The 24,516-nt window shown below is 29.9% G+C and overlaps 1 protein-coding gene and 1 long non-coding RNA gene across 3 annotated transcripts; one reads left to right on the forward strand and one right to left on the reverse strand.

The window, feature by feature from the left end:
* Nucleotides 1-6,074: 6,074 nt before the first annotated feature.
* On the reverse strand, nt 6,075-9,628 carry LOC108213010 (uncharacterized). The gene is made up of 5 exons (XM_017384724.2): nt 8,712-9,628; nt 8,274-8,326; nt 6,989-7,149; nt 6,753-6,904; nt 6,075-6,651 (listed from the first exon to the last, which is right to left on the reverse strand). Exons 1-5 carry the CDS (start codon nt 9,499-9,501, stop codon nt 6,248-6,250), a joined length of 1,560 nt encoding a protein of 519 aa, XP_017240213.1. The 5' UTR covers nt 9,502-9,628; the 3' UTR covers nt 6,075-6,247.
* Nucleotides 9,629-11,656: 2,028 nt separating this feature from the next.
* On the forward strand, nt 11,657-15,318 carry LOC135151725 (uncharacterized). 2 transcript variants are annotated; one of them, XR_010290612.1, is made up of 4 exons: nt 11,657-11,933; nt 14,419-14,472; nt 14,571-14,924; nt 15,237-15,318. It is a non-coding gene; the product is annotated as an uncharacterized LOC135151725 (long non-coding RNA). The 2 variants fall into 2 exon arrangements; XR_010290613.1 differs by having other exon boundaries at nt 11,658-11,933; nt 14,576-14,924.
* Nucleotides 15,319-24,516: the final 9,198 nt, after the last annotated feature.

Consider the following 24,516-nt stretch of genomic DNA (forward strand, 5'->3'; position numbering starts at 1 on the left):
CTCGATTCAGCCTTCTGATTTTTCTTAAATTTCGGAGAAAATATAATTATAATTCAAAAAAATAGTTTCAAGAATTCTAAAGGTAATACAAGTGTTTTATTTATCCTATTCTAATGATAATACTCTACCATCTAAAAAAAGAATCATAAAAATAACAGAATTCTTATTTTTAACTACATATTAATATAATATTGTACAGATAACGACATTAATTAATGAGATATCCAAGATATAGCCATAGAAAGTCATCGGTATCGCCAAGAAGCTAGAAGAAGTGCAAGCTATTTTAGGCCAATCCATTCCGTTTCACTCTCTTTATTTTAGGCTAATTCTCACATATATGTATATGACTTTTGTTTAATCTTCACCTGCAGTTCCGGAATTACAGGGAGAACCCCAAGATATTTCCAAAGAAAAGGCTAGATTAGCTGCTAAGGAGGTGCTCCTCCACTTGCTCTCTCTCATTCTCTATTTGATTTCTTGCGCACATATAAATTTTCTTATAAATGTAATGATTATTACTTCAAATCTAAACTACTATTCACCATCATTCTTATCTGTCCGGCTCTTTTGTTATTTTTACAGCGAGGTAAATAAAGCCTTCAATTTTCCCTAAATTTGCTTATTTAGATCTTCCTGTATATTGAGTCAAGTACATCTCTAGAATTTCCATCAAAAAAAAAGTACATCTCTAGAATCGTTCGATTCAGTCTTTTAATTTTTCTTAAATTTCGGATAGAAATTATAATTATAATTCAAAAAATCAGGTTCAAGAATTCTAAAAATAATACAATTCTTTTCTTATTGAATTCTAAAGATGATACAATTCTTTTCTTATTTAGTATTCAAATTGAATTATAAAGATGATACAATTCTTTTCTTATTTAGTAATCCTAAAAAAATAGGAAGAGGGTCTCTAGAATTGTTTGATTCAGTCTTCTAATTTTTCTTAAATTTCGGATAAAAAATATAATAGGTAAAATAGCTAAAAAATAGTAACCGTAAAAAGAGATATTTCTAAGTAGTTAAGAAGTATGAATCTTAACGCGTCTCTAGGAACTCTCCGGTTAATTTTTCTAATTTTTTTGAGAGAAAATAGGTAAAGTAGCTAAAAATAATCATCGTAAAAGAGATATAATTCTAAGTAGTTAAGAAATAGGAATCTTAAAATGTAATAGCTAAAATTTGTGAAATTCTAAGTAGTTAACAAATAGGAATCTTAAATTAAAAATAGGAATCTTAAGAAAAATATAATAGCTAAAATTTATGAAATGGATATATTTATCCAATTATGATTATAATTTTACCATAACGTAAATGATTCTTGAGAGGATACGCGAGAAGTTACGTGGAGTCTCTGGAAACTTTCCGTTTAAAATTCTAATTTTTTGAGAGAAAATAGATAAAGTAGCTAAAAAATAGTAATCGTAAAAGAGATACAATTCTAAGTAATTAAGAAATAGGAATTTTAACAAAAATATAATAGCTAAAATCTATGAAATTCTAAGTAGTGAAAAAATAGAAATCTTAAAAAAAAAAAAATTCTAAACAGTTAAGAAATAAGAATGTTAAAGAAAAATATAATAGCTAAAATCTATGAAATTGGATATATTTATCTAATTATAATTATAATATTATCATAATGTAAATGATTCTTGATTAGCATCGTATTTGAGGGGAAGGCGGCCCAAATTAATATTTATCTAAATAATAATAAAATTTCTATTAGTATTATGTTTGACGGGAAAACAGCTAAAATAATTTTTTTATCTAAGTTATAATTTTTTTTAAATTAAAACTGGACCACAACTTAAAATAATTTTTATCCAGTTATAATCCTTAACTTTATCATAAATATAATAATTTTAATCAGTATTGTGTTTGACGGTAGGGCGACTCAAACTAATATCTATATTATAATATTTTGTTATTAGCATTGTGTTTAACAAGTGAGCGGTAATTTTTTATTAGTGATATGTTTAACGGGAACACGATTCAAAATAACTTTATGCAATCATAATATTTTTTGTATCAAAATTTATAAAAAAAATTCTTTATTAGTATTATATTTGAGGGGAGGACGGCCCAAATTAATTTTTATGTAAATAATAATAAATTTTTTATTAGTATTATGTTTGACGGGAGCTAAAACAATTTTCTGTCTAAATTTATAAAAAATTCATAACGCCGCCGCGAAGCGCGGCCTTTTTCACTAGTATCTTATTATATTAGAGAATACTAGTTGATCCGATTTCAATGTTTGAAATAAAATGAAATATCTTAGATAATTTCTAATATTAATACATAATAGTGTGTACAAATAAATTAATTCATATTTAAAAATAAAATTATAGACACACACATATATATAATTATATATAATTATATATATATATATATATATGTATATATATATATAGGGATATGATCAAAAAAAAACTTTTTTAAATTACAAACTTACAAACTTTTTTTTATTCTCCCATCGTGTTAATCTTTAGTTATATAAAGAATCAATGTTGAAAATTCTTGAAAAAACATCACAATTTTTTTTAAAAACGCATAAATAAATCGGACTTTCAACACATTTGTAACTGGAGTTCAACATCGGGTGTTGAACACTAATTATCATTATGTTGAATATATCTATAAAGATGCTTATACTATACCTCTGGGGTTTGGGTGGGGTCTAGAAACATAAATATTAGTTATATAATACGTTTAACTTAGTTTTTATGTTGAAAAATTAGTTTATGTACTTCTACAATACAATTTTAGTCGATATTCAACAAAATATATTAAAAAAATGTTGAACTCAAATTATATATGTGTTGAACATATAAAGTTTGTAAGTTTGTACCAGAACCCATCCCTATATATATATATATAGGGATAGGATCAAATAAAAACTTTTTTAAGTTACAAACTTACAAACTTTTTTTTATTCTCCCATCGTGTTAATCCTTAGTTATATAAAGTATCCATGTTGAAAATTCTTCAAAAAACATCACAATTTTTAAAAATAACGCATAAATAAATCGTGTTTTCAACACATTTATAACTGGGGTTCAACATCGGGTGTTGAACACTAATTATCATTGTGTTGAATATATCTAAAAAGATGTTTAAATTATACCTCTGGGGTTTGGGTAGGGTCTAAAAACATAAATATTAGTTAAATAACATGTTTACCTTAGTTCTTACATTTAAAAATTGGTTTATGTACTTCTCCACCACTATTTTAATCGATGTTTAACAAAATATGTTAAAAAAATGTTGAACTCAAGTTATATATGTGTTGAACAAAAAAAGTTTGTAAGTTTGTAAGTTTGTACCAGAACCCTCCCCTATATATATATATATATATATATATATATATATATATATATATATATATATATATATATATATATATATATATGCAAGTGATCAAATAGAAACTAATGTTATTCTGGAAACTAGAAACCACTCCCATGATTACCGTTTATAACTACTAATATCACTCGTTTATACGCTATTTATCACTATTTTATGCAGTTAAATTAGCAATTTTTAATATTGATATTTGAGAAAATTTACTTATGTTTGCTAGTGGTTATCGATTATAGATGATTAAGAAACAAAAAACGAGCTAAACATTTAGCCGCTTTGTTTTCAGATCGCTTGACAAATAAAATATTTAAATTCTTTAAACTAAAAAGTATTACAATCAAATCTCGAACAATCCAACCGACATTAGTTGTAAACATAGTAACATAGCAATTGACCTTCACATAAGCAGCAGCATCTCAACAACTGATCCCAAAAGATGAACAATTTTATGTCGTGAAAGATGAGTTTTTACGTTATTCACCACCGTGCCATATTTGATACAAGCCTTACGGATTAACCAAAATATCATGTAACTTCTTCTTGGAAACGTTATCGAGACCTATAACAAAACACACAGAAACATCAAAACAGATACAAACATCCCAAACACAAACATCGCAAAAAGATGAGCACGACCTTGATGACAAGGTACTCAACAAGAACCACCCACAAGGACTAGATCTTGGTTTTATTGATAAAACTATTAAATATGAGAGAAGTTAGAAGAGCGAAGATGATTAGCTAGGGGAGGAGATGAAGGATGAAGAGCGGAGAAGTGACGGCTAGAATTTAGAGTCTGACTCTCAAAACTGCAAACCCTAATTTTGAAAAAAAAAAAAGAAATTTTATGATAAATTACTTTCAAATAAAAATAAAGATTGAACACAGGGCAGGCCAAGAGAGATGGTTTTAAATTACTCAAGTGTTGACTTCACCTACCTAATTGGTATGTTACCACACATGTACACAAGTATTTCCCTGTAGTATTATTAATCACAAGCATGATGCATGAATGTGAAATCAATATCTTGTTTTTTCAAAGCATTTATTCAGCAGGGCCGGCTCAACCAAATTTGGGGCCCTAAGCAAAACTTAAAAATGAGGCCTTCCATATTTATATATAATTTTTTTTGATATAATATAAATTTATTAATACAAGACCCTTATCTCAATATTGGATGTTGAACGATGAAGATGAGAAAGATACCAAAAAAAGATTATAATAGTTCAGTAGCTAGTCGTTGAGGAAGAGTTATAAATAGATGTACACACTAATTTAGCAAAAAAAAAAAAAAAAAATAGATGTACACACAACAGTCAAAACTGAAAAGACAAGCTCAAACACTAATTTCATCATAATTATTCATGATATATATATATTTTGATTTTTTTGAACAAATATTCATATAAATATGATAAATATTATTAATAGAAACATAATAAAAATAATTTATATTTCAAGAATCTTTCAAAAATATGATACTTTACTTAATTATTCTCATTTTTAAATAATAAATCAAATTTTTTATATCAATCTAATATATTAAAAAAATTAAAATTATTTGGTAAAAGTTTGTTTTCAACAAATTTTTGATAAAACAAATATTAATATTTATGTATGCAGATATATATAAAAGGGTTTTAAAAATTTGGGGGGCCTTTTTTTGTTTGGGGCCCTAAGCCCCTGCTTAGTTTGCCTTATTGTAGAGCCGGCCCTGTTATTCAGTAGGGGCAATTATATGTATTTATATTGACTTGATTTATAACCAATAACATGCTTGAGTTGTAGGCAGCACCATGTGCGAATCCCTTTTGATCGCATATTTAAGCATTTGTCTACATTATACAAACCGTCCATGAGTTTGTTACCTGATTTTGTTCACATCATCATCATTTCATGTACAATTTCCATTACAATTTTAAATTTTATGATTTAAAAATTTGTTTTGGCCAAAACTTCAATATATACGGCCTGAATTATTCATGTTAAGGAAATTGAGACAAGAGCATTTGCAATAAGCTTGACTATAATCATTGGTTAAATTAAACTCGTAAACTATTATGTAAAATTTGATGAAACTGTAAGATATTGTGCTTCAATCGTATTGGTTACCCATTGGTTATATTGATTGACTATAATTTAAAAATTATATATTATTAATATTATTATTTTTTACTAAAATCTAATATTTAAATATTTATAGAAAAATGAAAATTTATTAATAAATTATGAAATTATATTTTACATGCAATTTAAAATGTGTTAAGTAATTAAAAATACGAGAGAGATGCAGGGAGTAATATTTTCTTTAAAAATGACGAATTCATAATTTGTATTGCAAGTGTTGCGAAGCTCATTCAATTTTAAATTTATTAATTTTTTATTAATCAAATAGAATTAGTTTGACCAGTCAAAATATAAAAAGTGGACAAATATTCTCATACGAGAGGGGGAAGTGAGAACACTGTTTAAATGGTCTTTGATATGTTCTAGCAGAACCCGTCTAAAACAAGGAGCTTGTTGTATAAACAGGCCAGAGAAAAGCCCAATACGATCATGTTAGGGCATTATTACTACAGAGGTTTTAAATGAATCCTTGGTTTAGAATATACAAACTTTCAAACACAATTTTGTAGCTAGCTGGTTATCCAGAAATTTCCTGTAGTGTAAACAAACAATGAAAATGCAGAAACACAAGATACAATTGTTTCAACCCCATTTGTCTGTAAACCCGCTAGCATCGCCTTTAAGAAAAAAATAATAATCCTTGTCGATATCCAGATATGTTACTTTTGAGATTACGGGAAAGTGAACAAGATTACAACATGGTGTATTACTCTACTCTTCACTATTGTTATCAGACAATGGATTCTCGACTTAACCCTCACTGCTTGAGTAGTCTTCTCCTAAAGCGGCGAATTTATCTTCAGATGAAAGAGAGTGCTCAATGATGCTATGTTTACGAAACTTCAGATGCTTTTTCTCACCGACTCCTCTTGCTTTACGCTTTCTTTTCCCAGTGCTTTCTACTGACTGCAAAGAGTGTGCAGCAGCCACAAATGCATCACTCATAGGTTTGTTTTTGGCATCAGTTTCTTCATTCATTTCTTCATCGCCCTTGTTGTCAATATAAAATAAGACATCGGTATCCACTTTCTTTCTATTAAAATCTGGTAGCTCATTATCAGTTTCCAAACTATCTAGCACAAGCCTGGCTCGATATTGTGACATGTCATTGTCCAATATATTTATTCCCTGATCCTCTAGATTATATATCCACTCTGAAAACAAGATAAATATGGTAGTGGAATATTAATAATAAGTCACAAAAGACTATTTTAGAAGGTCCTGACAGAAAAACAAAAATCACTGTGGCACTTACTTAAGACTGCTTTAGGTGAGTATCCATTTGGTCCACTGGATTTGTTCCCCGTACCAATCTCATTGTTAACCCACTTAATCAGTTCAGCAGGGAGATGAGAAGCTGAGAAGGCATTTATATAAGAAATGGCTTTGGTGTGATCTCCCTCTTTCCTGCAGAACGACAACCATATAATATCACCCTCAGAAGAAACCTTACCTGAGCTAGACATTCCATAAAAATTCAATTGCATGTACCTGTATATCTCTGTTGCTTCATAGGTTACCATCAATCTGGCAATGGCGAGACTCTGCTTCGAAGGTTGATGAGCCACTCTATCAGGTTTAAGAAAAGAATACTCAGGCAATATGACAACATCATACAGCACTTTTCTCAAAATAATCTCATCTTCAGAACTCTGCAAAGCATTACACAACAAAATTTTTTAGGTGTTACCTAAAAATTAAATATGGATACAAGCCTGAATAGTAGAGATTCTTTATAGAAACATAGTATGATAGATGAATCAATATGCAAAAATGCAAATATAGACTATGTCCCTTGGATTCGAAGATTCCGCTTTCTCATATTTTGTTTCATTTCAAACATCTTCATTTGCGATCGTCATCCGGAACTACTCAAGTTAAAGTAAAAAACAAGTATTTTTGTTCCTATGACCTACCAACCTGTGCACAAGCACTTGATTCCCCCTGGTGTTGGGTCTGCTAGGGCAGTTCACACCCATTTAAAACAAAAGGTCACAAAACATTCAGTTCGTTGACAACAAGTCTGTTCTCTGAAGTCTGAAGCCAAGCTATAGAAAAATGATATAACAGAGATAGACAGTTTCAGATGATCATGTTGATTATGCTCACATTGAGAAAGACATAGTCGACTATTCTGTAATCATATTCACTAATTTTCAGTGAAGCTGTTTGTAATGAACTGGCCCAGTTCAACTGGATAGATTACTTATAACAGGCGGAGGCCCAAGACTGGCGCAGCAAAGTAATTTCACAGTGAACAGGATAAAGATGATGGGGAAAAGAGGGATTAGGCATTGAGATGTTACTTGTTGAATTTACTTTTTTTATTGTTACTGAGGAGAGCATGAACCTCTCGAATGTTCACTTATCTTGTTCATTTTGACTATTCTGTAATTGGATTTCTTTGTTGAGTTCTTGCATCGTTGGATCACAGTGTTACTGTTTCTAATTATCTTGCAAATCAAGTCCAATTAGCATCAAAACCCCTTACACTGTTGGGTGTCATTAGCTCACTTTGATATGGATTACCACTCTTTGTTTTGCAAATAGCAAGATAGCTGCAGAAACTGAAACGGAACTCTAACTTCTCTTCATTATCACTTACCCTAATTATCATTTATCTCTCTATAGCTGGCTTTGTATTTTCCAAACATACCAACAAATTCAAGAAAGAGCATTTCTTTGGTGCTTTCCTGATAATATTTATAAACAAAAACACAATAAAGATAGTGACAAGAAACTATAACATACAGACACTCCAAGGTGAGTAACTAACCAATAGTAAAGTGACAGGCAAGGTAGGATCCAGCAACATCTTCACAAGGGTCTCTGATATTACAACAAAGAAATCAATGTAAGCATGTCTGTTAAAGCTAGATACAAGCAGCAGAAGAAGGCCATGTAGCAAACAAATGCTATATTAGTTATACATAATTTACTTCAGAAACTGACTTTTAAATAATCAATTTTATGTTGGACCCATACTACTTGGCAGGACTATTCTGGGAACAAATAGGAACACATATTTATATCAAGACTTGAAATGACCAATATATCAAATTTCTGTAGAACTAAATACGAAAACAATCAACTTAGGGAATTTTTTTTTGAACAAGCTAATACTAAAGCTATTGCCCTCATAAAACAAATGCTAAAGAAATTGCAACAATACTCAATGATATAAACTGAAATGAAAACTTCATATATTACTGACCAAAGAAGATCTTGTTTTTAAACCCAGTGACAGAACCAACAGCCCAAACCCTCAGCTCCTCCTGCAAAACCTTTCTCGAAACCCCATCACGAAATTCCATACACATTCTCAACAAAAACATCTCCGCTATCACAGCTCCAGCCAGTTCACAAACCTCACACACTTTTCCACTAAGCCCTTCAACAATCCCATCACTCAAAAGCGGAAAGAAACCCCTCAAACTCCTCTTCTTTTCATCAATTCCCGACCCCGTATCCCCAATCCAAACACTAACTAAATCCACGAATGGCCTAATTAATTCATCCCCACAGCCCACATTATCAAAAACACACACATTAACATATCGAAGAATAACATCAACCAATGACTTAATCTCTTTCACCACTTTCTTCTCTTTTTTCGACCCCGGATCATTCCCTTTCAAATTCTCTACAACCTTACACAACTCATAAACAACTGGCCCAACTAAAGCTACACTTTTTAAAGAACTACAAGAAGCTGAGCAAGAAGTAATTGTTTTAAACAAAGACTTAGTAGCTGAAAATTGTTCCAAGATTTCATCTTTATTATTATTGAGCTTCTTGAAAGCTAAAGCAGAGTAAAACCATATGGTTTCAAGAGGTGGGTCGTGCTTAACTTTGAGTAATTCTTGAAATTTTGACATGAAAATAGAGATTTTAAAATGGGGTTCTTGAACTGTATCTAGTAGGTTTTGAATCGAATTGTTCAGAGAAATTTGGTAGTTTTCACCTATGAAATGCTGTGAGTTTTGGGGTTGAATTAAGGCCATCTCTCGATTGAAAATGGGAATGAAAAATGGGTTCTTTAGACGCGATGAGCAGTGAGCACACAACCCTGAATTTGATTTGGGAAAGAAATTAGGGTTTAACTGTTTGTGTGTTGTCTGAAAAGTGAAAACAAATAACTGTCTAAATTAAAAATGGGTTAATTATGGTCAATGAAGGCTTAATGTATCAAATTGGTCAATGCACTGAAAACGATATCAGGATGTTCACTCAAATTACCATAAATATCAAACAAGTAACTCGAAATATGAGTTCAAGCAGTAAAAATCTACCCAAATATTTACGGGGATTCAATTTGGATTTTAATGAATTGTTTTTAGTTTATGGATTTTGATGAATTGCATGTGATTTTGATTTTATGCGGATTCTTAATAAAAGTTGATAGGATTTAAGTACAATAATTCAAAATTTCATGGATTTTGGTGGGATTTCAAAAAACTTAATATACACTGCAGAATGCCACAAGATCCATCATTTTATGAAATCTGAAAAAATCCATCAGCATTTAAATATCATCAGATTTTAATGGATTTTAAATAATCCCAATTAAATATTATCGGATTTTAAAACATAATTTAAAATCCTAATTGAATAATACCAGATTTTGTAGTATAATTTAAAATCTCAATTGAATACCTCAATATTTTAGTGGATTTCAAACAATCCCAATCGAATACCCTCGATTTCATGAATGAAAAAAAAAATGCTTTAAAACCTTAATTCAATACACCTCTCTTAATTTGAATTTTAATAAATTATACTCCCTCGATCGCGCTCATTCATACACGTTTACTGGTATAGGTCCATGATGTATTTTGTTAAATTTTTCTTTTTTGAATAAAAATTTAAAAAAAAATAATATTATGGAGCTATTCTTTAAAGGAGTTTTAAAAAGCAGGCCAAAAAGTAACGTATATAATTGAATGGGACGGAGAGAGTATATAATTTATGAATTTCAATAAATTGCATATTTTATGTGTAATCTAGTTATAATATTGTATTGTTGATACAAATATTTTAAAATTTACGTATAGAATCACAAAATCTCATGAATTATAGTTAGATTTCAAAAAAGATAACAATAATTTCACAAAATTTATTATTTTATAAAATTCACAAAAATCTATCATATTTGAATATCATCATATTGTAATAAATTTTAAATAATTTTAATAAAATATCATCAGAAATTTAAACCTAATTTAAAATTATGATTAAATACCATCAAATTTTATAACATAATTTCAAATCCCAATTGAATATCTAAAAATTCTGATACATTTTTAAAATTATCGGTGAATATATCTGGATTTCATAAACTAAAAAAACATTCACTAGAATCTCAATTGAATAGACCATTATGGGCCTGTTTGGCAACGGGGCTTGTGGCCTCTTTCAGCATTTTAAGTTACTTCTGCTTCTTGCGTATTGTTTTGCAAAAGAAGTAGAATTGCTTTTTTTTGGTTTTTGAAGCCAGATACTCGAAGTTAGATAGATATGCTAGTTTTTTAAGGATTTTAGTAATTTGTATTTTATTATGATGTTTTAAAATTTTTAATGTGCAATAAATTTTATTTATTAATAAAATTCTTGTATTTTAATAATTTAATTTTTATAATTTATAAATTTAAGTTACCAAACACTCAATTGACTTATATGTAAAGTTATCCAAACACCTAATCTATACTATTATTAAAACAAACCCCAACTGACATCAGCTTCTCCACGTGGCAGCTTATCAACTTATTTAACATTAAATGATATACATTGTAGAGTACACATCTTTCTGTGCATATTCGTTACAATAAATCTTAGCGTACATCCTAGTTCATTACAAACCCACTACCTATTTTTTAGGAATAGCCCATGACCCACCTTCTCCTTATCTTTTAATATTTATTTTAACTAATTAGAATTTCAATTATATTTGTTTCTCTTATACCCATTCTGTGCATATTCGTTACAATAAATCTTAGCGTACATCCTAGTTCATTACAAACCCACTACCTATTTTTTAGGAATAGCCCATGACCCACCTTCTCCTTATCTTTTAATATTTATTTTAACTAATTAGAATTTCAATTATATTTGTTTCTCTTATACCCAAGCGGGGTCTTCTTCCTCCTTTTAGTCTCTGCTGAGATTTGTTGTCTTCTATTAAAGGTCTTTAACAAAATTCCAGAAAAATTGCATATATAAAATTTTATATATATGTATGTATATAAACTAGAATGTACGAGTATATATAAGAAATTGATTATTTATACTGATTCACAATTTTGTGTCTATAGCTAATCTGAGTACGAAAATCAATTGATCGAGGAAAGTGACCATGAAGAAGAGGAAGAACAAGAACCATTTGATGTGCAAGAGGAAGATAATGATCAAGATATTTCAAAAGCTCTCGCCCCCAAAGGTAAATTCTGTTTTTGATTCTGAAGTCGAGGTTTGTGAATATTATAGACGATATGGACAACAAAATGGGTTTGGAATTACAATAAGAAATACTAGAAAATTGACGGAGTTAGCACATACTTAACAGTGGCATGTCATAGATACGGTGACTCTCATCGGAAGGTAGTGGGTAGTTTAAAGGGTTAAATCTCAAATTAGTCACTAAAGTGAAGGCCATATCACACTTTAGTGACTCGACTTGTCGGGGACTCACATGCACCACTATAGTAACGGATTATTAGAGAAACGTTAACTTTTTAATTGTACAGACCGAAACCAAAACGTGGCATAGATGAGTTGGACATATAGGTTATGACTGTTAGACTGTCCTACGTGGCAACAAAAAACAGTTACTTCTTTGTGTGTGTGTATCATCTTGTTCCATTCTTCCAATTTCCGATACCAAATTCAATATATAATTCATGGACCAAGGAAAAAAAATCTACTTATGTCAAGAATAAAAATATATTTTCTTATTAATAAAAATATATACTTATATTATATATAGTACTTAATTAATATTTGTATAAAAAAATTATATAAATATATAATAAGAATTTAACGTTTATAGCCATCAAAATTTAACTAATGTAGTTTGTTTTACAATATATAGATTAATATTTGTTTGTAAATTAATTTTATATTAAATAACGTAAACAATTACATATATAATATAATATTACTTATTTGTAAAAATAGTTTATTCAATATAACTTTGTTTTTATTGATTCTTATATAAATATTAATAACGTTACTTTTATATAATTTATTATTTATGATTTAAAAATAAATAAATTTATATAAAATACAGCAGGCATGGTTACTCCAGTAAAGACACAATCATCCACAATCCGCTCATCCTCTTGTCTCCTCCGCCCGCACCTGTGCACCAACAAAACCCCCCAATTTAACTTACACACACCTGTACATTCACATCCATGCCCAAAACCCTAATTACTCTGGCCTAGAACTCCGTGTGGACTTCAATTCGATGGCGTCGTTGGCCTTAGTGCTCGATGATTACATCTCACAATCCCGCGCAATCATGTTAACTGTTAACTCCTCTTCAATTTAATCTCTTAAACCAACTCAATTCAATTTAATTGCGTTTTACTCGAACTTATGTTTTTTTTACTATTATTACAGCATTTCTATCACTTTTATTACAGTAATATATTGGGGAACGGCTGAGTTGGACTCCACGTAGATGCCACCTTTTTAAATTGGAAAACAAACGTTAGTTTAAGACGGTTCCCGTTAGGTCAACGGGTCAAACAAACGTTAGTTTAAGACGGTTCCCGTTAGGTCAACGGGTCAAACTAACGTTTCTGTAATAATTCATTACTATAATGATGCATGTGAGTCCCCGATCAGTCAAGTCACTAAAGTGAGATATGGCCTTCACTTTAGTGACCAATTTGAGATTTAACCCATATTTTAAATCCAAAGCCCGTTGTGAAATCAAATTGTAAAGCTAGATTGTGTGCTAAAAGAATGGAAGATGGTAAATGGTGTGTGACTCGGTTTGATAATGAACACAATCATGATTCGAGTCCAAGTAAAGCCCATCGTTTTCGATGCAATAGAAAGTTGACAAATCATGCAAAAAGAAGTCTTAATTTATTTGATGAAGCTGGTATTCCTATGAATAAGAGTTATAATACTCTTGTGGTAGAACATGGAGGTCACGAAAATATGTCTTTCAATAAAAAAGATTGTGAAAACTATATAATGACAATTAGAAGATTGAGACTGGCAGAGGGTGATGTTGTTGCCCTCCAAAAATATTTCAATAGATTCCAATTTCTATTACTCAATAGACCTTGACGATGAAAATAGGATTAAAAAAAAAATCTATTTTGGGCCGATGGACGGTGTAGAACAGCATATAAAGAGTTTGGAGATGTTGTGACATTTGATACTACATATCTAACCAATAGATATGATATGTCATTCGCGCCTTTTGTAGGAGTTAATCATCATGGCCAATCTATATTACTTGGATGTGGCTTAATATCAAATGAGGACACACAAACATTTGTATGGTTGTTTAAAGCCTGGCTTAACTGCATGTCTAGTAATCCACCAAATGCCATAATTACAGATCAAGATAGAGCAATGCTTGTAGAGGTTATTCTCCCTTACTGTAATAATAGCATTGCCTCAAGATAAGAACAAAGCTTGTGAAACATTTTAAACAAACTGCTAGTAGGCTGGTCTCTTGTCAGGTGCAGCCAACTTTTCACCAGGAAGCACAGGCCTGTGATCCCATTTAGGATAATTTTATCCTTAGATTTTTGCCGCTTCTTGAAAATTTCTTCTATTTTCTTGATTTTAATCTTGTAGACGACATCCTCTGTAGCAGCTGCTAGATCTTTAATGTTGTATTGTTTTTATTTTACAATTGTTTACAATTGTCTAATTTTTTCATAATTCAATTTGGACAGGAGTCCAGTAGTTCCTGGAAAGATTTGAGTTGTGATTGATTTATCTAAATAAAGGTTAGCATTTTATTTTGTGTGTGCAAGTACTCATTATTTGCTTAAATCCAATGATTTGATTTGGTTTTAATATCTATCTTTGATTTGATTTTGACTAGTGAAGGAAACACTTGGATCAAGTACTTGTTTTATTTGAGTTATTCACCAGTAACCACAAGCAGCATCTTTGGTGTTCTGTTCTTGATTTCCCTGCAATTTGTGGTCTTAATTGCTCATTTTTTTGCTTGCTGATATTTTTGGCCTCCAGAAGTTGGTATTATTTAAGTGGAGCAAGGAGCAAATTCATGAACGGGAGTTTTTGAAGTACTGTTATAGGCTAGGATGTCTCATCTTTTTAACCTTAAAGTTTGTAGCTTTTAAATTTGGCCGAACTTTTAAAAGTATATACTGAGACAAGTTTACCATTCCGCATTCTCAGTTTCTATGTTCACATTGCAATTTTTATCATCAATGTTGTGTTTGGTTGGGGTGAATGATTTCGGATGGAATGGAATGAAAAATGAACTATTTTATAGACAATTTTCAAAAAAATTCATTCATTCCCCCATTACATTCCTTACCTCATGTGCTAGATTTCACACCTTCAATTTGAGATGGAATGCTCCATTCTCTCTCATCCTCAATTTCTTCTCAAATCTCATCATAACAATTTTGCACTTCCACAATTTTTTTTCAAAACTTTCTTTCTATATCTATTAGTTTCAAGTATTTTTACTCATTTCATTCCATTCCATTCCATTCTCCCCAACCAAACACAACACAAGTCTTTCAACATTTGTTCATCCCAGTATGTCTCCTTTTATAGCTTTTCTATGTGTTCTGTTTTGCATCATTCTTATTTATTCCCTTGTTCTTTTGTATTTTTTTTTGCTTATAGCTTAATTTTTGTGCATAACACATACTATTTGACCATTGAGTTTAAATTTTGAGAAAGAAGATTCATTTCAAATAAAATTAAATATATTATTAGATTTATTATTATGTTATTTAGATATAAAAAATTTTATTTGTTAGAGTCATCTTTGTTACAATAAATCTACAGACTACAGTAATGGAGAATATTTGATGATAGAGTTTGAAAAGGTCAAATATTTGATGATTTCCGGTCAAATTCACATAATATTTATAATCATGTTCTTTACTTTAAGTAATAAGTCATTTCTTTTACATTAAGCCAAACGAACCCTATGTCTGTCAGTTACGGTTTGTGTTGTTTGGATTAGTGGCAATAAATTAACTCATCTTAGTTAATTTTGAATTATAAAATTTTTCTTCGTTAATTAAAAAATATACGAGACGAAATATTTTTCATTAAAACTTTACCCATTTAGTTTTGAATCTCATATATTTATAGTATTTTGTTATATAAGTACAATATTTGATTATAAGAACAAATCTATTGAGTAAAAAATGTCTTAAAGTTAAAGAAACGCTTCAACAACACTTGATTTCTTAATATTTCAAGGTCTTATATAAGTTAAGTTAAAGAAACGCTTAAACAACACTTAATTTCTTAATATTCAAAAACAAGAATATTAGTGTTACTCGCGGCCTAGTTATACTAGACCAAAACGCTTTTTAAACAATAAGGTACTTTTTTCGTAAATAGTTTTTCTAAGTTTTGCAATAAGATCAATTAAAATGAGGTTTGAAGTAGGGATGGCAACGGGTCGGGTTTCTTGAGATCCAGACCTGATCCATTATATTTCGGTTCGGTTTGGGTCTGGGTCCGGGTTTGGAAAATGAAGATCCAGATCCGATCCGTTGGGTTTTTTCGGGTTTCGGTTCGGGTTCGGGTCTAATTCGGATACTGCAAAAAAATTAAATTAAAATTAAAAATTATATATCTATAAAAAATGTGATGCTTTAATTTTTTAAAATTTAGGAATATAAAAAAAGATTTTACAAGTTTCATTTAGTATAATCATTCATATTTTATTATTTTTATTATATTTATTTTTTTGTTAATGCACAATCATCAATATACTTATATAAAGGAGAAGCGAGGGGCGTGTAGGTGGCGCCTCTCACATCGCTCCATCCTATTTTTCTAATTTTCTGAAATTTTTGGATGCAAAATATCAAAAATTAGAACTACCTTTTTTAGTTTGGGTATATTAGAAGCAAGTTTCAGAATCTGATTTTGTTTCAGATTATTTATGGAATAAAGTAGCTTGAAAGTGTTTAATCTGATTCCGTTTCAGATTATTTAATTATGGGAAAGAGTAGCACACAAGTCTCTCTGCACCTATAAATACCCCTATATAGATTGTAGGGTTTTGGATCCTCTAAACACAACCTCTTCTCTCTCAATACCACAACCCTAACTCTCTCCGGTGATGGTTCTCTTGCTCGATTTCTAACTCGGTGGTGCCGTTCTTCTGCAACGATAAGTGAAGGCTGTTTATACAGTATTAAAACATTAAAGTTTGTTGCAAGCAAAGGTAGTTATACACTGCTATGTTGGAGTCGACAAATCCAAATACTGGAAAAGAATATAGTCTTGACATGATATTGATGGATGATATCAATAAATTAACTGTTAGTGATATATGTTTGTTGGTTATTATTTTATAATATTTGTTTTGTTCTTCGGACATGTTTGTTGTTAATATTTATATGATTTAGTTTGTATACGGAAAAAAAATTATTTATGCATTATCTGTTTGCTCCGTTCAAACAACTTTTAAGTGAAGGCTGTTTATACAATATTAAAATATAAAGATTGTTACAAGCAAGGATGTTATAGACCGCTATATATCTCACGAATTTAAATTAGATGTTTTTCTGCACAATCAATCCAAAAAAATTGGAGTAAGGTGACAATATAAGAACATGATTACTTTAAAAAAAACACATAAAATAAAATTAGGAATTAGGATTCGTCGTGCTTTAAATTGTTAATTACGTGTATAAATTTATTTTAATTTTTTCACCATGAATTATAGTCCAATTTTGCAATTTTATATATTAGTATTGGTATTACATCAAGATTTTTATAATATAAAATTTATTTTATCCTACAAATATTAATTTTGAAACATTAATATACTTTTTATAGACAGTCACAAAATTATTTTATTCTACAAATATTAATATTGAATCATTAATATAATTTTTATAGACCGCCGCAACGCGCGGCTTCTCAACTAGTAATTGAGAAAAATAAAATATTGAATAAATTAATATAAATTCTGTATTGCACATATAAAATTAAGTAAAATGTTAATATTCATACATAACAATTCATAATATTTCAATATATATACTTTACATTTAACATATGACGTATAGATTCATAATATTTTGTATGGTGTTTTTATCGGGTTTCAGGTACGGATCGGGTTTTGATCGGGTTTCGGATTTCGGGTCGGGTCTCGGTTTGGAATACCTGAGATCCAGATCCAAACTTTTTTGGTTCTAGAAATAAGATCCAGATCTGGACCCAGATCCAAAAAAACCGGGTTCGGGTAGATCCTATCGGGTCGGAACATGTCGGGTATCCATCGGGTCGGGTAAAATTGTCATCCCTAGTTTGAAGACCTAAGTTCCAAGTCCTAGACGTATTAGCAGGGAGTTACTAGACGTATTAGCTTGGAGTTACTAGTCTTTGCATAGTAAGAAAGAGAAAGACCATGATCTAATAAATAAGATCAAGATCGGCAACACATCAAATTTGCAAGTAGAAGTCGTTTCGAAGAACAAACACTACACCAATGGTTCTACATAGATTTTCAAGAAAAAACAGGGAGTTATATTGAGAATTTTACCGTATGTTAGAATATAAGTCTTATAAAATTTTAGATTTATATTGAGATAATAACGGGGAGTTACCTACCAAGAATTATATTTATAGAGTTGTAAAGGCTATTCGCCTACTATGAGAAATATTTTCTTCTTATAATAAGAATCTCGAGTTTTAAGAAGAGTTCGGAGACTGGACTCGTGTGTGGTGTTTTCTTTTTCTTGTATTTACTTCCACAAATTTTAACTACTAATTCATAAGGTATTGCAAATATCTATGCAATTTTTTTTTAATTGATTTGATAAACTAAAATTTCATCTTGTTACTTAGTACAGTTTGTCATTATTAGTGAATATACCCGATTTATCGTATTACAAATAGTTGATGCAATATAGATGTACATCGATATCTCTGGAACTTTGACGACTATAATTAAAAATTTGGAATTTCAAATGTCAACCAACATGATATTGTAATAAATACAGAGATAGGATATTGTATAAAGTGTTCGAAATTTGTCGTGATCAATAAAACTAATAAGTTTTTCGTATTATAAATTAGTCATAAATTCCATACAACATATACAAATTTTGATAAGGCGGTAGGTATTACTAAGTTAAGTAGACAGTTGAGATACTTATATATGCTGACTACAACGAATGTTGAAATTATCAAATATCATTACAGTCGCACGCCCATGCAACTGTTTGCATGCGAATAATTAGTTTAAGAAAACAACCAACTTAAATATATGTTTTTATTGTGTAAAGGTGTATATCAATATTTGTCATTGTAAAATATTTATTACATAGTGAAGTTATTTGGATTATATTAATAACACATTTAAAAAACAATTGATATCTTTTATATAGTGAATTTATAAACAATGATGGATAAGTAAACTATGTTAGATAACGATGACAATATCTTATTTCTTTATATTACCTCTTAATTCATTGCTAATCATTCATAAAATTAAAGGAAGTAAACTTAAAGTTAACACATTATATATGTTGTTATGGTTAACTAACGAAGAAATTTAAAAAAAAATGAATCTATCCGAAATTAATTTCAAATGTGATATAAGGCTTCTTTTTCATCCTTATCTAATGTGAACAAGTATGCAATGTCATATGGATAGTGTTTAAGCTCTACCAACTTTCATTATACTGTTTTGTTTGTTTCCATAAATAGATGTAACTGCTCACAAACATGCAAAATCAATAAATGACAAAAAGAAAAAAGATGACATACAATGCATGTCTATCTATACTAAAATCATTTATCATGTTTATAAATATAAGAGTTTGTATGTGTATATGCAGAGTTAATCATAACTCAGAACTGAAGAGAAAAAGTAAGAATATACGAAAGTTAAGGTATGGGCAATATGATAGTAAGCCTAAAAAACACCACAAAAGCAGTTGTAAATATGACTACTGAATTCGTGAAAGAGAGCATGAATAGTAGCAATTATACAACTACTACTTCATTTTTGTCGATTTTCTCTAATAGATTCAAAAATTCATCATCTTACAATCGTTCAGCTCGAAACTTTCAGCCTGAATTGCAACCAAGTGAAGGTTTAAAATGTATCCTCGATGATACAAATCAATTTCTTTACAACTGTTTCATATGTGGCAAGGATCTCACAGGTCAAGACATCTACATTTATTGGTATGGGTGTTTATATCTAGACTTTTAAACATATTGCATGGGTGGATCACCATTTTCTCCAGTCAAATATACTTAAATAAATTATCAATAAGAAATACGAAAATTATGATAATAAACTTATTTACTTTTATGATTCAAGTTTTAAAAATTATTATTGTTTAAACATTGTTATTCATATGTTGTAAATTATTGAGAAATGTGATTTGCAGGGGAGAATGGTCATTCTGTAGCGAGGAATGTCGTTTTGTGGGCATGGAGACAATATCTGTGAGATCCGATTAGGTGGAATCTCAAATATATTATCTTCTCAGTCATTCACTAGACTAGGAGCCGATGTCAAGTTCATGTGGGTGATTATCGATGAATAGGACTAGGTAGTTTGCATTAGTGTCTTTGATTATGTCTTTAATATTTTCCTATTTAACTTTGGACATGTAACTTGCTATTCAAACTTGTTATCCTACTAAGTTATGTGTATCAACATTGCTTGAAACTCACATGAAGACAAGCCAACTTTGTTTTTTTATTTTAAAATGTTAGCACATATCGAATGTTCTTTAAATTATTCACGACTTTAATTATTGTTTCAACTTATGTTGGGCATTCCCGTAAATCTTTATCATACATATAAAAGTTCATTGCTTAAGTAGGGATGGCAACGGGTCGGGTCGGGTTTCTTGAGATCCAGACTTGATCCATTATATTTCGGTTCAGTTCTAGGTCTGGGTCTGGAAAATGAAGATCCAGATCCGATCTGTCGGGTTTTTTCGAGTTTCGGTTCGGGTTCGGGTCTAATTCGGATAGTGCAAAAAAAATTAAATTAAATTTAAAAATTATATATCTATAAACAATGTGATGCTTTAATTTTTTTTTAATTTAGGAATATAAAAAAGGATTTTACAGGTTTCATTTAGTACAATCATTCATATTTTATTATTTTTAATATATTTAGATTTTTAATGCACAATAATTGAGAAAAATAAAATATTGATTAAATGAATATAAGTTTTGTATTGCGCATATAAAATAAAGTAAAATGTTAATATTCATGCATAACAATTCATAATATTTCAATATATATACTTTACATTTAACATATGACGTATGGATATATAATATTTTGTATCGGGTTTTTATCGGCTTTCGGGTTCGGATCGAGTTTAAATTGGGTTTCGGATTTCAGGTCGGGTCTCGGTTCGGAATACCTGAGATCTAGATCCAAATTTTTTTCGGGTCTAGAAATAAGATTCAAATCCGGACCCAAATAAAAAAAAACCGGGTTCGGGTAGATCCAATCGGGTCGGAATATGTTGGGTATCCATCGGGTCGGGTAAAACAATCATCCCTAGTTTGAAGACCTAAGTTCTAATTCCTAGACGTATTATAGCAGGGAGTTACTAGACGTATTAGTTTGGAGTTACTAGTCTTTGCATAGTAAGAAAGAGAAAGACCATGATCTAATAACTAAGATCAATATCGGCAACACATCAAATTTGCAGGTAGAAGATCGTTTCGAAGAACAAACAAACACTACCCCAATGGTTCTACATAGATTTTCATGAAAAAATAGGGAGTTATATTGAGAATTTTACCGTATGTTAGAAAATAAGTCTTGTAAAATTTTAGATTTATATTGAGATAATAACGGGGAGTTACCTACCAAGAATTATATTTATAGAGTTCTAAAGGCTATTTCACCTACTATAAGAAATACATTCTTCTTATAATAAGAATCTCGAGTTTTAGGAGGAGTTCGGAGACTGGACTCGTGTGTGGTATTTTCTTTTTCTTAGATATACTTCCACATATTTTAACTACTAAATTCATAAGGTATTGCAAATATCTATGTAATGTTTTGTTAATTGATTTGATAAACTAAAAATTCATCTTGTTACTTATTACAGTTTGTCATTATTAGTGAATATACTCGATTTGTCGTATTACAAATAGTTGATGCAATATAGATGTACATCGATATCTTTGGAACTTTGACGACTATAATTAAAAATTTGGAATTTTAAATGTCAACCAACATGATATTGTAATAAATACGTAGATAAGATATTGTATAAAGTGTTTGAAATTTGTCGTGATCAATAAAACTAATAAGTTTGTCGTATTATAAATTAGTCATAAATTCCGTACAACGTATACAAATTTTGATAAGCCGGTAGGTATTACTATGTTAAGTAGACAGTTGAGATTCTTATATATGCTGACTACAACGAATGTTGAAATTATCAAATATCATTACACTCACACGTCCGCGCAACTATGTGCAAGCAAATAATTAGTTTAAAAAAACAACCAACTTAAATATCTTTTTTTATTGTGTAAAGGTGTATATCAACTCTAATATTTGTCATTGTAAAATATGTATTACGTAATGAAGTTATTTGGATTATATTAATAACACATTTAAAAAAATAGTTGATATCTTCTATGTAGTGAATTTATAAACACTGATGGATAAATAAAATGTGTTAGATAAGGATGACAATATCTTATTTCTTTATACTAACTCTTAATTCATTGCAAATTATTCATAAAATTAAAGGAAGTAAACTTAAAGTTAACACATTATATATGTTGTTATGGTTAACTAATGAAGAAATTAAAAAAAAATGAATCTATCCAAAATTAATTTGAAATGTGATATAAGGCTTCCTTTTCATCCTTATCTAATGTGAACAAGTATGCAATGTCATATGGATACTGTTTAAGCTCTACCAACTTTCATGATATTGTTTTGTTTGTTTCCATAAATAGATGTAACTGCTCACAAACATGCAAAATCAATAAATGACAAAAAGAAAAAAGATGGCATACAATGCATGTCTATCTATACTAAAATCATTTATCATGTTTATAAATATAAGAGTTTGTATGTGTATATGCAGAGTTAATCATAACTCAGAACTGAAGAGAAAAAGTAAGAATATACGAAAGTTAAGGTATGGGCAATATGATAGTAAGCCTGAAAAACACCTCAAAATCAGTAGTAAATATGACTATTGAATTCGTGAAAAAGAGCATGAATAGTAGCAATTATACAACTACTACTTCATTTTTGTCGATTTTCTTTAATAGATTCAAAAATTCATCATCATCATCATCATCTTACAATCGTTCAGCTCAAACTTTTAGCCTGAATTGCAACCAAGTGAAGGTATAAAATGTATCCTCGATGATACAAATCAATTTCTTTTAAACTGTTTCATATGCGGCAAGGATCTCACAGGTCAAGACATCTACATTTAAATTTATATCTGGACTTTTAAACATATTGCGTGGGTGGATCACCATCTTCCCCAGTCATTATATACTTAAATAAATTATCAATAAGAAATACAAAAATTATGATAATAAACTTATTTACTTTTATGTTTCAAGTTTTAAAAATTATTATTGTTTAAACAATGTTATTCATATGTTTTAAATTATTGAGAAATGTTATTTGCAGGGGAGAATGGTCATTCTGTAGCGAGGAATGTTGTTTTGTGAATATGGAGGCAATATCTGAGAGATCCGATTAGGTGGAATCTCAAATATATTATCTTCTCAGTCATTCACTAGACTAGGAGCAGATGTATTGTGGGTGATTATCGATCTATAGGACTAAGTAGTTTGCATTAGTGCCTTTGATTATGTCTTTAGTATTTTCCTATTTAACATTGGACATGTAACTTGCTATTCAAACTTGTTATCCTACTAAGTTCTATGTATCAACATTGCTTGAAACTCATATGAAGACAAGCCAACTTTGTTATTTTATATTAAAATGTTAGCTCATATCGAATGTTCTTTAAATTATTCACGACTTTAATTATTTTTTCAACTTATGTTGGGCATTCCCGTAAATCTTTATCATACATATAAAGGTTCATTGCTTAAGTAGGGATGGCAACGGGTCGGGTTGGGTTTCTTGAGATCCAGACCCGATCCATTATATTTCGGTTCGGTTCGGGTCTAGGTCCGGGTCTGGAAAATGAAGATCCAGATCCGATCCGTCGGGTTTTTTCGAGTTTCGGTTTCGGTTCGGGTATAAAAAAAAATGTGATACTTTAATTTTATAAAATTTAGGAATATAAAAAAAAGATTTTACAGGTTTCATTTAGTACAATCATTCATATTTTATTATTTTTATTATATTTAGATTTTTAATGCACAATAATTGAGAAAAATAAAATATTGATTAAATGAATATAAATTCTGTATTGCGCATATAAAATTAAGTTAAATGTTAATATTCATACATAACAATTCATAATATTTCAATATATATACTTTACATTTAACATATGACGTATAGATATATAATATTTTGTATCGGGTTTTTATCGGGTTTCGGGTTCGGATCGAGTTTAAATTGGGTTTCGGATTTCAGGTCGGGTCTCGGTTCGGAATACCTAAGATCTAGATCCAAACTTTTTCGGGTCTAGAAATAAGATTCAGATCCGGACCCAAATAAAAAAACCGGGTTCGGGTAGATCCAATCGGGTCGGAATATGTTGGGTATCCATCGGGTCGGGTCATCCCTAGTTTGAAGACCTAAGTTCTAAGTCCTAGACGTATTATAGCAGGGAGTTACTAGACGTATTAGTTTGGAGTTACTAGTCTTT

This window comes from Daucus carota, chromosome 3 (assembly GCF_001625215.2).
Source record: "Daucus carota subsp. sativus chromosome 3, DH1 v3.0, whole genome shotgun sequence".
In the NCBI taxonomy this organism is placed as follows: Eukaryota; Viridiplantae; Streptophyta; class Magnoliopsida; order Apiales; family Apiaceae; genus Daucus; species Daucus carota.

Coding starts and splice junctions, on each gene's coding strand:
- LOC108213010 (XM_017384724.2), bottom strand. CDS start 9,501: ATGGCCTTAATTCAACCCCAAAACTCACAGCATTTCATAGGTGAAAAC. Junction 6,905..6,988: donor GAAGCAACAGAGATATACAG/GTACATGCAATT, acceptor GTCGTTCTGCAG/GAAAGAGGGAGATCACACCA. Junction 6,652..6,752: donor CTCACCTAAAGCAGTCTTAA/GTAAGTGCCACA, acceptor TCTTGTTTTCAG/AGTGGATATATAATCTAGAG.